At 32.7% G+C, this 15,402-nt stretch overlaps 1 protein-coding gene across 1 annotated transcript in view; it reads left to right on the forward strand.

The window, feature by feature from the left end:
• The first annotated feature begins 808 nt into the window (after positions 1-808).
• LOC129221875 (protein disulfide-isomerase A5-like) overlaps positions 809-15,402 on the forward strand; it is an 87,047-nt gene continuing 72,453 nt past the window's right edge. Inside the window, exons 1-5 of the mRNA XM_054856242.1 lie at positions 809-889; positions 3,460-3,598; positions 5,965-6,055; positions 12,086-12,151; positions 12,245-12,290. Coding sequence (XP_054712217.1) covers positions 833-889; positions 3,460-3,598; positions 5,965-6,055; positions 12,086-12,151; positions 12,245-12,290 — 399 coding nt within the window. The 5' untranslated portion in view covers positions 809-832. The remainder of the gene's footprint in view (positions 890-3,459; positions 3,599-5,964; positions 6,056-12,085; positions 12,152-12,244; positions 12,291-15,402) is intronic.

The following is a 15,402-nucleotide window of genomic DNA, read 5'->3' on the forward strand; positions in this document are numbered from 1 at the left end:
TATAGTAATATTGCTTTTTAATCTTTATGCAAGCTTTATGCAGTATGAAACACGTCAATATTGACGCCGTCAGTATAATATCAAGATCTGTCAAGGTTGATGCAAGAAATTTTGCTAGTAGGGAAGCTATCTCAAAAAGAACAACAAATGAAAAACAAGTTTGGAGAATATAGAGCAGCATAAGCTTTATGCTGCAGTTTAGTTAGTAAAATGCTAGTCCGTCATCAAAGCATTAAAAACATTCTTGGAAAGCTATCAAAAAGAAAATAATAATAATAATAATAAATAAATAAATAGATAATAAAATAAAATAAAATAAAATAATTTGCTGAAAAAAGTTTAAGAAAATAAACCAAGTGGTCAACTTACAAAGGGTTTTTTACAATACTCCAAACCAAATTTGGCGTACATTAGTGGTCAAGATAGACAGGTGGTCAAGATAGAGAGGTGGTCAAGTTACAGAGGTTTTCCCTCATTATATGAGATAGGACTGATTCCGTTCCTGACAAAAGCGGTCAACATAGACAGGTGGTCAACTTACAAGGGTGGTCAACTTTACAGGTTTTACAGTACATAGACAAGGCCGCCGAGAGTGAAAAAGCGGGCCCCTTCTTGTTAATTTAGTCGGCAGACCTCCGCCTCCCTATTACGATTTACCAGATTTACCTGGCCTGTTTCTTTAATATTCAAACGCAATCATAAACCTTGACCCGCAACTGGACATTAAATGGCCCGCTCGTTGCCACACCGGAGGTAAGATCTGGAAATTATTGTATTTGAAATGGCAACTACCATAAAACTTACGTGGGGGAAAACGAGATAAACATTGGAAATGATCATGGTAACGCTTGCCGGCCGGCGTGGTTTTAAATTTATTGCAATAATAGTGGTAAAATCATTTTTATTTAATATCTTAAATCATAAATACTTTGTTTTGAAAAGACTGCTATATTAAATTATTTAGATGACGAGTTTAAAGTTTCTTTTTGAAGGGAGTTCGTTATGTGTTTACATGTTGCAAGAGATGAAATTGCCAATTGATTTCCAGACGAAATATTTAATGTTTTAGAAAAACAAATATCGTGATGTATGATTAATTGTGCATGGTTTTTATGATTGGAATTGAAAGGGAAAAATCTCCCCTTCTCTAAAGAATTTCAACTGTCTGGCTCTTTGTAATCTGACACAATATGAAGAAGGAATGAGTTACTTCTTTCTTGGAAATATCTTGGGCTGTTTCAAATTTGTTTTAATTTGGTGACTAGTTGCGTTAGTTCTGCAACTTGTGTGCTTTCTTTTAAGACTCATGTCACACCTTTCAACCTTTTCTACGTAAAAGTTCAGTATAAACTTACAGGTAAGAAACTGACGTGAAAAAGTGTTTTAGTACACAGTCGACTCCCTCTACAACGCGATTTGACCTACGCGAAATGACTATGACGCGAATTTTTCACGAGTAACGAATTTTGGAGCTAACGCGATTTTTCGGAAGGAAGTATCAGCTTCGTTATTGGATACTAAATATTTATTTCGCGAATGTTATTACATCCCTTTAAGCATCACTGACAGCCAAAGTTCCCGCAACAAACTAGTCTAGTGTATCAAATAACCACTCAGCATCTTTCATTTATTTATTTATTTTTTCATTCTAAATATAAAAGTTGATGAAATATAATGGCACCTTAGTGTCACTTTCATCTAAAGTTGAAGATGGTAAGAAAAAGAAAGCTTCTGACAAAATTTTTTTAAAAAAGGCCAAGATTATTAATATGCTTGAACAACTACAAAATGTCGATGATAGCACGACCATAAGTATGAGTGTGAGTGAATCTTCCATACATACAATTAAAAGTCAAAACAAAAAGATAGATGTATCAGAGTAAAGTGGAGAAAAGTAAGGACCGCCAAAATATGTGTCAAATAAAGGAAAATATTTAAAATTATGTACAATGAAAAGTCACACCGGTAGCTCTAACAGCAAAAAAGTAAAGGTAAATAACTTATCAATAGATTCAGGCATTCAGGATTCCTAATTTTTAAATGAAGTAGGGGAGGATTTCTCACTTTTTTTTCTTTTTAATAAATAAAATGAATTAGGGGCATAGCATATTAGGAGGGAGAGACGGAAGGGATCTGAGAACCTAACAATTTCCTTTTACCTCCTGTCCTGGTGCTCAAATGTAACCTAAAGTTGCATCTCTAAAAATGACTTCAGGACATCCCTCTGATCCTATGTCATCAACAAAGATGGTCTGAAACTTCGTTTTTTTAAATTCAATTTCAAAAAAAGTTGTCGGGAGAGAGTCTTTAAACCTCGTTAACCAAAGATGGCACACAATCGGATTTTTAAGACTTTAATTTTTAAAAGTTTTCGAGAGAAATCACTTGATACACATCTTGTCCTAACATCGTTAATTATCGTTTGACGTTTAAAACTATATGTTTAGAACTACAATTTGAAAAATTTCTGGGGAATCAAATCCTGTGGCGTAGCCAAGATTCTGTTTCGGAGGGAGCCCAGGTTCTTACCTCAATGAGATTATCACATTAATTTTTTTTTTCAATGAATTACTAAATAGGCTTCATCATAAATTATGCAAATTATTGATAGCTGTTAATTATTAATTAACAATAAAAATACCAATGCACTCCTTTTTATGGTGCTTTAAACTTTAGTGTATGGTTAAAGAATGCTTTAGAGTAATTTGAGAGGTGTTTGTAAGTGTCTAAAAGTATTTGGTATGCTTTAAAAAATTTGTATGGGTATATTTTTCCACAACACAAAATTTCGACTTATGCGAGGAGTCTTGGAAAACATTCCTTGCGTAAGTCGGGACTCAACTGTAATAAAATAAAGTACTTTTCATTAACGGTAGGTTTTTCATTTTGGCGATTAGTTTTCATTTTACTTCTGCAAGGTTCGGTCAAAGTTACATTGAAACTATTTGGTTACTCTACAGGCCAGACGAGAGTGGTGTCAGCCTGAGCTCGGTGGCACTGACACAAAAAAAAAAGAGATGAAAGAAAAAGGAGGAAAATCTCCAATTGAGTGAAAACATAAAGATTTCGTAAAATTTACTCTTTTGGTATTTCTGTTGTGGCACTCAAGATAGAGTTAATTGTTTACTAGTGAGAAGTTTTGATTTTTTCTCTCCTCTCCTCCTTTTTTTTCTTTTTTTCTCCATTTTCGTTTTTCTTCCCCCATTTTTTTCTTCTTTCCCCCCTTTCTTTTCTTTTTCTTCTTTCCTGTTTTGGGAGGCGGGAGGGGCCGGGCAACATAACTGACTAAGGGCCCACCTTGACTCTCTGCAACCCTGTTACTCTATCAACTTCAATTTTGTGTAACATTATAATTAGAAATGGTCAGAAAAATCAGGCATTTCGTGGTTATAAAAGTTTTTTTCTCGAAGGAACTTCGTGACACCCTAATTGTTAAACTGTATGATTTTTCTTTTGCAGTGTATTTTCTTATCAATACAACTTATAAAATGCAAGAAAAGCAATTCTCGTAACTTAATTGAAGATGTGATTGATGCCAAAGAGTTGAAGAAATTGTGTCGGACGAAAAATAATGTTTTGATATTATTCACTAAAGGCAGTAAGTTTCTTTTCTTCTTTTGTTTTAAAAATATATTTTCATCTACACATTTTAGCAAACTCTACACCGGTGTCCAAAAGTTAAGCATAATTGTTATTTATGTGAGTAATGTGAGAAATATACATCGAAATAGGGGGAAACGTGATATGAGAGTGCAACACGTTTACAAAAAAAGGAAACTACTAAAAAAAACGGTAATATTTACTTTTATCATCCCAAAAAATAGTTTAAATGAAAATTAGGCATATGAAGAGTTTACTCTTTGCACAAAAATTGATCTTTAAAAGATGATGCTGAAGTTCAATAGTGTGTATGGCCACCTCTGACTGCCAGGCACGCTGCATAACGATTACTCATACTTTCTATGAGGTGGTGGATGAGTTGTGGGCTTAAACAGTTCTAAGCATGCTGGAGAGCTCTTTTTAGCTCCGGAGCGGAGCTTGGCGGGGGCGAACGGGCTGCAAGTTGTTTCCCAAGAATATCCCAGACATGCTCGATAGGGTTCAGATCAGGGGAGTTCGCAGGCCACGTCATTCGCTGGATATTTTCTGATTCGAAGAAGTCATCGACCACAGCTGTTCGGTCACATGGCGCGTTATCGTCCATGAATATCAACTCAGCACCAACAGCACCTCGAAACAAGCGAACATAAGGCTCAAGAACCTCGTCTCTATCTTTGACCAGTGACTGAGCCTGTCTCAAAAATATGAAGGTCGGTGCGGCCATCCAACATAATGCCCGCCCACACCATTACTCCTGCTGACGCAAAGTGATGACTTTCTCTTACGTTTTGCGGTTGGAAACGAGTCCCCTTTTCTCACCAGATTGTTACCTGACGAGAATCACACTGTAGAGTAAAGCGGGACTCATCACTGAACATCACATTAGCCCACTGTCCCAGACTCCAATGCCGATGTTGCAAGCTCCAGTTTAAACGAGCGCGTTTATGCGCTGATGTGAGAGGAATGCAAACTGCTGGTCTTCCGGCATACAGACCGACATGATTGAGTCTCCTGTAAACAGTTTGCCTCGAAATTGTTATTCCTGTTACGGCACTGAGCGCCGAACCCAGTTCTCTGGCACAGCTTTCCCTATGACGTCGTGCAGAAATTGCCAGAAAACGATCTTGGCTTGCGGTTCCGACTCTTGGTCGACCTGGTACTGGTCGGTGGGTAACATCTCCCGTATTTGAAAACCTCTGCCACAGTCTCGAGATTACACACTGAGGCACATTAATAATACGAAACACTTCAGTTTGTGATCGTCCAGATTCTAGCATTCCAATGATTCTTCCTTTCGCAAACATGTCCAATTGGCATCTTTTTGCTATTATTAGTTCTGTTTCACCAGTTCCAATGTTTCTTGGTACAGCAATTGCATGAAACGCGCCTGAACTCTCTAAAGCGTGCGAACTGTTTTATCCACATTCCGAAAAGCGCACCTAATTTGCCCATGACACCATCGACTATACTATTTTGCATAAACATATTGTTTCTTCTTCAACCAATGAATCTCCATAAGTAATTTTATATAATTTTACGAGAATTTACAGATTTTTCTCGCATTTTATGAATTATGCTTAACTTTTGGACACCAGTGTATTTTAATTGATCTGTTGAAAGGAAAATATGTCTGTGCAAAATATTTTATTGCATTTGTTAATGATATCGCATTTTTTTCCAACACATTTGAACCCTTCCTTCTATATCAAAACTTTTCTATTTGTCTTATGAATTAATTAAAAAAGAAATAAATACCTTTGTAAACAAAGTAGCACAACAAAGACAATCTTCAGTGCAAATTTGCAAAAGGTTACTAATCTATTATTATAGATTTGGATGAATCTGTATATCAATACAGAAAGGAGCTATTTTTACATCCATAAACACACTTTTTTCTGCTTTAATAAAAGGATTCCTTGAAACCGTGAAACATGGTTGCAATTTTTTGTTCAATTTAGACTTGATTATTGTTTTTCTTAATATTATGGATTAATTCTTCTAATACTTAATATCCAATATTTTATTTCCCATTTCCGCCTACATTTAACATTATATATGATCTATAGTTTGCACTTTTTTATTTATCTATTACTATGACCATTAATATAGATATTGTACAGGCCTGATTTAGTTGTAAAAGTCAATACCCCGTTGTTCCTATTAACCATCTTCTGTTCCCTCTATTATTGGTATTTTGTGACAATAGAATGATGCATATATTTAGTTGTTTAAAGAAGTGCTGCTGAACTTTTAGTTTTGTTGTGTTGAAATGTTTTTTTTATGAAGAACCTAATACTTCTGTTAACTTTTTTTGTTTTTTTTTTATTGTACTTTAGTACTTACAAAATATTAATTTATTTTAAGCTAAAGAAAGTAGTGAGCTTTTGAATATTTTCTCCAAAGCAGCAGAAGAAATCAAAGGTCAAGCTACTCTTGCTATAGTCGACTGCTCTGGGTAATTTTCAAGTTTCATTGCTTCAGTACATTCATTAAAATGTACCTTTAAGTTATTTTTATGCAGTGGCATTCCTAGAATATGTGTCACCCTGGTAAAGAAAAATAAACTTTTAATGTTTTATTTAAGCATGAAGTTTATGCAATTTTTAGAAACAACTCATTTATATTTTTGTGGTGTAGTACGACAAATATTAATTACAAATGCAGTTTATGTGAAATTTGCGCTAATGCATATGTAAAAGTGCCCTCCCACAACATCATGCTTAGGGTAGTCCAAAATTTTGAAGGTGAAAAAGTTTTGAGTTTTACCCTCCCATTTGGTTCCAATATATTAGAAAATAAGTGGGACAAAATTTTATAACATGTGAATAATATTTAGAGGTAGCTCAAAGAGGATAAAGTTTGTATAATTGCCGAATATAAGTGTATTGACAAAGGACAAAACATCACAAATGACTGTTTTTTCCAGTAACAGAAATTAAATACATCGTAAAGTTGCTATTTTTAGGGGAGGGTGGGCCACAATGAGACAAAAAACACATATTTTTCATTTTTCGTATATTGGTAAGTAGTAAAGCACAGAAACCTATTTGATTATGTTAAAGATATCAAATTATAGTATACAGTCGACTCCCGCTACAATGCGATCCGACTTACGCGAAATGGTTATAACGCAAGTTTTTCCGAAGCAAAGAATTTTTGAGCTAAAGCGAATTTTTCGCTCTCAATACGAAAATATTTGGAAAGGAAATGTGATGCTAAGTTTCGGCTTGGTTATTGGCTGCTAAACACAATTCGTGAATGTACTTTCATCCTTCCAGTATCACTGACTGCGCAAGTTCCCACATATCGCACTATAAACATAGCATTGTTAGTGTGTATGTATCACCACTCCTCATTTTTCATTTATTTATTCTAAATATGAAAGGTGATGAAATATTGTGGCACCTAGACACGCTGTTTCATGTAAAGTTTGCATACGGAAACAAAAACCAAACGTTTGTGACAATTTAAGGAAAGGTAAAGATTCTTGATAAGCTTTAACAACTAGAAAGTGGGTCGAAGGTAGCACGACAGCTAGGTAGATGGGTGAATCTTTCATACGTATAATTAAAAGTCAAGAAAAGGCAATCTGTATAAGTCCAGGGGGTCCCAGAGTGGTATTACCATAGATGTAAATGCTATAAAAGCAATTGCTAAGCTACTGTATTTAAAAATATATTAGAATGACTATCAGATTGCGCAGGATAAATCATCGTCTTCAATTTTTAAGTTTCAATGTAACTTATTGTATCTACTGTATAATACTGTTGCAGTGCAGTACTTTGTTATTACTACATACTGTATGTTCCGTACTGTTTTATCTTTATATATCTCTCTCCCATTGATTATTGATTTTGTGCATCGTAACAGTATTTTATGTTGAATAATGCAAATTTTAAAATAATACGGTAAAAATTCAGCTCTTTATGTAAGAAACAGTAATATATAGTTAACAAATGGTCAAAACCTGTTTAAAACGTGTTTAAATGTCTAAAATGTTTGGGTATGCTAATAAAAAAATCATATGACACAACACTTTTCCACAACGCGATATTTCGACTTAGGCGAGGAGTCTTGGAACGTATCCCTCGCGTAAGTGGTGATTCGACTGTATTGCACCAAGTTTAGCCCATTTAATGTTAGAAAAAAAAAGTTATGAGGCTTTATAAATTTGATGAAGTCTCATTGTGGCCCAGTTATGGGCCACAATGGGACAGCAGAATAATCACTGTATTTTTACCTTAAGTTTGCAAAATAAATAAGTACTTTCATCTAATTTATTAAAGAAACTTAATTCAGTACAGAGTTATTAAAAAGCATTTTGCAACAGCATTTCAACATTTCAGTACAGCATTTAAACAATTCAGTAAATAAAGTATTTAAACAAAAAATAAGAAAAGGTTAAATTTTAGTGTTTTTCATCATGCAAATTGCATTATTAGCACTCTCCCTTCTGAATGGCAAAAAATTAAAAAAATCAGGAAAAAAAAAGTCAAATATGAATTGATGCTTAACTTATATAATTTTATATAAATATTAATTATAATAATCAAGTTCTTTGAAATAAGTACCATGTTTGGCAACCTTATCAACACCTAACCGGTTTCTAGTTTTGTTTTGTACAAAGCTGTGTAGTAAAATAAAAAGTTCACTTGTAATAGTTAGTTAAAATATAAATATTTTTAAATCAAGCCTATTTTTTGTTTAATTTCTTTTTTGTAAACTAAAACAAGAAGTAAATAAGTATTTTACACTTGCTTACTGCTGCTTAGGCCGCAATGAGACGTCTCATTGTGGCCCAAAAAATTTGTCTCGTAGCCCAAACAACATAATGAAGATTTTTGCTTCATTCATTAAAATAAACCATGAGTTAAAAATAATATAGGTGAATAATAGGAGATTACTTAGACTTTAACAGCTTAATTGTTGAAGTTTTTCAAGATTATGATAGATGCAAGAAATTATCCAAATAACTTTCAATGTGTCTCAACATAGCTATTTTTTTCCTACAAAACAAAAGCATAGAATAGCACGGAACTAGGAGTTCTGGGAAGCATTTTGGTTATTTTTACTCCTCCTAGGTGGTGGTACTTGTCGGAATTGTATTTACTTTAGAATTTACAATGTCTCATTGTGGCCCACCCTCCCCTATATACACAGTTTCAACATTACATAGCCATGAAATATATTCTGTGAACATACAAATGTTTTTTGTAAGATGTTGCAGTTAATGCAATTCGGCCCAATTCTTTGTAAGTTGACAAAGTGTTGCACTTTGACCGAAGAAGCATCAATACTGGCAAAAGCAAAAACGCGCGCTTTGCTAGTATTTGAAATATTTAAGAAATAATTCATTCTGGGGTGTCAACACCACATTATGTAATAGATTATTGGTGCCATTTTTAATAAATGCAGCTTCTATACTTCTGCACCTAAAGTATTTCTCTATAACTGGTTCTAAACCTGCAGGGAGTTCATTGATAAGGATAAATGCATTACAAGACTCATCAGTAAGGAAACGTGGCTGATGTAAAGGACTATAAAATACAATATGTTAAAAAATTCCCGTATGACTCAAGATGATTATCGAGAATTTCTTGAACTGATTTTAACAGTTCATTGTAAAACTCCTTTCCTAGAATCAGAATTATTGTACTGAGAGCTATACACCATATTCAATGAACAGTAAAAGTCTTGTACAAGTGTTTAATCACTAGTTCACCATAATTTCAGTAGAAGATATTGGATTTTAAAAGGTTTTGATATATTTGTGGAATGGTGCTTGTTTAATACCTTGAGCGACAGTTTTTATACTTCAGAATGCACTATGTAATGATTTTAATTTATTGAAAAATAAGTTTCATAATTGCAATGCAAAAATATTGAGAAAGAAGTAAATAAAATTGAATGGCTCTTTTTGATAAGTGGCACACTTGAATAGAAAACAATTGGTGAAGTTGTTCACGAAGTGAATGAAAAAAAAAAGAAAAAGAAATTCTGCAAAGTACCGGAGATTATGCCCAAAAATATCATGAAATTTGAGGACTTCCTACCTTATGATCAGCTTTATTAGCTGAAAAATTGAGTTTACTTGATACATCTCATCATGCAAAACTTTGGAGATCAAACAAATTTGCGAGTTTTGGGAGGTATCGCAAAGCACTGAAATTTATTGGAGGAAATCATTTATTAATGATCTTGCAGAAAGGATTTAATATATCTTATAAAAGAGTTTAATGAAAAAGTACTAATAACCATTAAAGATCCATTTCAATTCTTGTTGCAGGTGTTAGAAAAACATTGCCGCGCTTATACCAATAACAAAAATAGTTCAGTAGATTCTAGCACAACTACATCCATAGTCATTTAAATATAATTATTGTATTGTTGTGTTATAATTTTCAACGTACAAAATGCTAAAGGTTTAAATAAAATGTAGTTGTATTGATTTTTTCAGCCTTTTTCTTCCCTTTTGAATTTATTGTGTAAAATCAAATATTAACCGAACTTTGAGGATGTTGAGCTACCTCTTAAAGTTCAAATTATGAGCTGAAACTTCACAATAATCATTGTTTACATAAGTGGAACCAAATAAGAGGGTAATACCAGTAAAAATCAGAAATTTTTAAAAAAGGGCCGATTTTGGACCACCCTAATCACATTCTATTTTGGTTGAAATGTAAGAACAAATATAATTTAGTTATATTAAGAGAAATTCTCAGAATTTAAGTATTTATATTTTTTTATATTTATATTATTTTTATCTTAAATCCACTTAAGGTGTCTTTGGTTGTCTCCAGATGGGTGTCATTCACAGGGAGGGGGGGGGGGACTGTCTCCTTTGGTTACTGTACCTTTGCCACAATGTTACTGTTTTCTGTTACAATAAATATCTTATTTTACATGTTATCAGTTCACACTTCACATTGTCAACCAAACAGAAAGGAAATTCATAACTAAATATAAATTTTGTAAAGTTCAGATTTTTTTGAAAAATCTAGGGCTGCAAAGTCAGAAAGAAAAGGAGCAACTCCTGAAATTTTAGAACTGTTGACTCTTGATTATTAACCTTGTAAATTTTTTGTTGATATCTTTAATACTTTTTGAGATATTCATTTTCAAAAATGTGTTTTAAAAGACATTTTTGTTTTTCCGAGAAATGTTGCTGACTCTTAAAACTCCCCTTTAGCAGTCCCTTAAAACTCCCATTAGAATGAGGAAAACAGATAGTTGAAACTCCCATCAGAATGAGGACAACAGGCTCTAAAAATGTTCATTAGAAAAAAACATTCCCTATTAGAAAACAGACATTAGTTTCGAAAAATCCCCGACTGAATGAGGGTTAGTTTTCAAATAATGTCAACAATCCTTCTGAAAATATTTACCTGGATAATGAAAATCAGTCTTAAGTCCCTTTTTAGGATGAGAAAAAAATTCAAAACTACACAAAAAATTGAAATTACATCAACATTTTCTTCTTTAAACCCTGTCAGAGTTGAAACAATAGGCTTCAAATATTCCATTTTGAAGGAGTTCAATATTTGTTATAAATCCCATTAGAATAACTGTCAGTCCCTCAAAATCCACATCATCATCAACTATTCTTATATAACAATAACAAAAAATCTAAAAGACTCAATTAAATGCAACAGTAAGTCTCCTTAATGCAACTAAAATCCTTCATTATTTTCTGCCCGCAGAACGAAAAAAAAAAAAAAACCTTATATCTCAGCGAAAAAATAATCAAAAGGGGAAATTTTCAAATTCTCCAACTATAGGAAAAGCATCAAAACAAACACAAATTCAGAGAATTTTATTTGTTCACTATCAAGCAAAACATTGCAGCAGATATTTTTGCACTTATTTCTTTTCAATGATTTTTTCTAGCTCATTATCTCAGCTCATATAGATGATAAATTTCTAAATTATAATTTACTTTTCCTTAAAAATGTTTCTAATTATTTTCCTGGTCAATACTTATGCATTTCCGAAGTAATGAAAGAAAATCCTCTAAGAGGGTATTTTTGAGAATTTCCAATTAAACTGAACTTGAGATGATCTGAGAGTTATTCTGGGTAGAAAAAGCAATTTCATGCCATTTTTGTGTCCTGAAATTTGAACGATTTGGTAAATTCAAGCATTTGAAAACCCCTCTATGACCCTTCAATGGTACAAAAGTACCATCCTGCTAAATTTGATGGTCATCCAACATAAACTGGATTTGTTATAGGGAACATATACATACACATAATATTCTCTATATGAGCTATACAATCAAAGAGACTCTCTATATATTTTCTAAATGACAGTGAATGTTATTTTTGAGATTCTGAAACTAACCCTAAGGTTTTTTTAATACCTGAAGTAAGTATGACATAATAATAACTTTATTTTGTAAAAGTTTAAGTTATATTATGGAGTATTTTCACGTCTGAAAATGTTTTTAATTTTTTTCATGCTATATGTATCAATTTCTTATTTTTAGAGAAGCTAAGAAATTATGTCGAAAGTTAAAAATTTCTCCAGAACCCCATATTTTAAAGCATTATAAGTAAGCATTATTTTTCAAACACTATATAATGTATTTTTGGTTTCCTTTTTAACTTTTCTCTTATGCTATTTTTCTGACATTTTTATTTTGTAGAGATGGTGATTTTCATAAAGATTATGACAGAAAACATACAGTACAGGTAATTAGTTTTATAATTTCTTTTGTGAATTTAAAATTAAAAAAAAAATATTTGAACCATTTGTGTAGCATTTTTATGAATGCTAATCTTATAATATGTTGTTACTGTTATTATTGTAGTAAATTTCATCAGCTTTTCATAGTCATGCAATGGATGTCGGTATATTTCTTTACTTTTCTTTTTTTATTATACAGTCGGACCCCGATTTAACGAACCTCTATTTAAGAAATTTCACGATTTAGCAAATTTTTATTTTTTCGCGACTAAAATGAAAGCAAAAACCCCTATTTAACGAATAATGAACCTTAAATTAAATCTTTTGAACAGCCAAAAAAGATTTTTTTTTGTCAATTTGAGGTAGGAAATATTGGATTGTTTTCCAAATGACATATCCATATCGTCCGAAGCAGAAGAACACCTTTATTGGATTCTGCAATTTTTGAAGGGCAACCAAGGACTAGCGATTCTGATGCAGAAAGCAATAATGAAACTCCCATTAAAACTCACTTTTTTAAATGACTTTCATGGCTTGGAAACTAAAAACATATCTCATGCATCATGCAGAAGGTTGTAAATGTCGCAGTATTTTTTTCTCTCCAGAAAATCGAAAGCGAACTATTTCGAGTCAAGTGTCAATGAAATTGTCAAACCTCTATTGTTTAGCAGGTACTTTAAAATTTTAAATTAACTAGTATGTAATAATTCATGGAATACTGAACAAAAAGTGCACTTTCTTCTTTTGGATATTTTTGTGCAGTTGCTTATTAGGACTTTTAGATAAAGTACATGCAGTTTTTTTTTTCACACTCTGATATTACAAATGACCCCGATTCAGCATGTAAAAGTATCGGTCCCGATGAATTTGCTAAATTGGGGTCCGACTGTAAATGAATAAGCTATTTGTATGCACTTTATTTATTTTACTCTTAAATGTTCATATCAACATTAAGCACTGATTAGCAGAACTACGTGATTTTCCTTTTTAAAATGCGTGGAAATTCGTAAAATTATTCAGTGTTTTTTTTTTTTTGCAATTACATGCATGTATAACGCTTATATTTTGAATGAGGCTGTTTTTTTAAACAGTACTTTGCCTGAGTGAAGCTTGTTGTTTTATATTTTTTCCCACTGAAAAACTGTATGAAATTTTTTTATAAAGTAAAGAAAAATATTTTTTAACTACTTCATTTGTGTTTAATTTTGCTGCAAGAGTAAGTGACTGATTTTGGGACAAATCAAAAAGTGTAGGGGGGGAAAAAAAACCTTTTTTATTTACTTGAATTAATAGCATAATAAACTGTGACACTTTTTAGCCTACTTTCCCAGTAAAAATCAGAGAAAGAAGAAAAAAGCATGAAAGAAGGCTTAATACATCTTAAAAATATCCCGAAAAACAAAAAAAAGTCAAAAATAAATAAAATAGTTAGATAAATATTGAAAAATTAAAAATTGGAAAGTAGGGTATTGAGATGGGGAAAAATGTCTGTCGGTCTGTCTGTCTGTCGGTCTGTCTGTCTGTCGGTCTGTCTGTCTGTCGGTCTGTCTGTCTGTCGGTCTGTCTGTCTGTCCCCCCCTAATAACTTTTGAATGAATAGTCCGATTCGAACAAATTTTTTTTTGTTAGAAAGATCTCGGCGAGGACATCTCATTCCCATAATTCATTTTTTGATTTGAACAATTTTTCGTTCAATTTTGAACAGTTCAAAAAAACTTAACATTAGCGCCTACGGGGAAATTCAAATCAAAAATAAATCTTGAACTTAGAAGCGAAGTGGCTTCAAACAAACTTTGTAGGGAAAAACTTTTGATAAAAAACATGTATCGAAAATATCTTTTTGATTTGAACAAGTTTTCGTTCAATTTTGAACAGTTCAAATCTCTTAACATTAGCGCCTAAGGGGAAACTGAAAGTCAATATAGATTCCGAACTTAAAGGCGGATTTACTTCAAACAAACTTTGTTGGAAATAGCTCTTGACGACCTACTCCCGACTCCGACTCCGAGAATTTAGGGGCACCTGACACCGACTCTGACTCCTGTTCCCGACAATTAATCGGACTCCGACTCCCCGACTTCGACTCTGACTTCGTAGCTTTGGCAAACATTTATACACGGAGGACAAATGACTGACTCCGATTCTTGGATATTCGACTCCGACTCTTTTATCCCAAAATGAGATTGACTCCGACTCCGACTCCGCTGCTGTGGTTTTAACTGTGAAATAATTATTGTTGATATGATTTGTTTTTATTTTCACGCTAAAGTTTTAATTTAGGTATTTAGTTTTCGGTGAATAAACTCGAAAAATATGCGCAGACGATTTTTTTTTTTTTTTTTGACAATGAAAATTATTTCTTTATGTTGACATTTTATTGTTTTTTTTTTATTTTGGTAAGTGCATTAATTCGTTTAAAAAATTATTTTTGGCAACAGGGGAAAAAGAAACGATTTTTTTTTATATGATGTATTTATTTTAATGAACTTATTATTATTTTTTCGTTTTGAAAGCTGTTAAAAAAAATTTTTAATGGAAAGAAGTGTATTAGCTGCTTTGTTTAAAAGGTGCTGCTATTTTATTTGTTCGTTTTTTTTGAAGAAAAGTAAGGAATATTTTATTCCTAGAAATCAGCTTAAAATATTTAAAAAAATATGTTTGAAAAAATTTTCGATTTTAGCTATTTTTGAGAATTCTGATCAGGTACTAGAAAGTAGTATGGGTATACGGGAAAGTAGGCTCGCCTAGTTCTAGACGGAACTTCTTGTTAAAATGATGGAATATATGATTCCAGCATTTTGATGTTTTTCAAACCAGCATTATTATGCTTGTTTTATGCATGAAAATATTGAAAAATAGTAGTTTTTATTGCAAAAAAATCTCCCGATTTCTTACTTTGTGAGGTTACAGCTCTGCATTTGCATAAATTGCTCTGATACAACATAATTACGTGACTATAAGTATGAGGGCCATCCAGGGGGAAAGTAGTACCCGTATCTGCCGCATAAGGCGTTGACAACGCGAGTAGCCGCCGGTCAAGGTCAGACCACTTCAGTGGCTTTTCTGCCTTTTCTGGTGCAAGTTCCGTGACGCTAGCATTGCCTGTGTTGTTTCTGT

The sequence above is a fragment of the Uloborus diversus genome, chromosome 5, assembly GCF_026930045.1.
Source record: "Uloborus diversus isolate 005 chromosome 5, Udiv.v.3.1, whole genome shotgun sequence".
Classification (NCBI taxonomy): Eukaryota; Metazoa; Arthropoda; class Arachnida; order Araneae; family Uloboridae; genus Uloborus; species Uloborus diversus.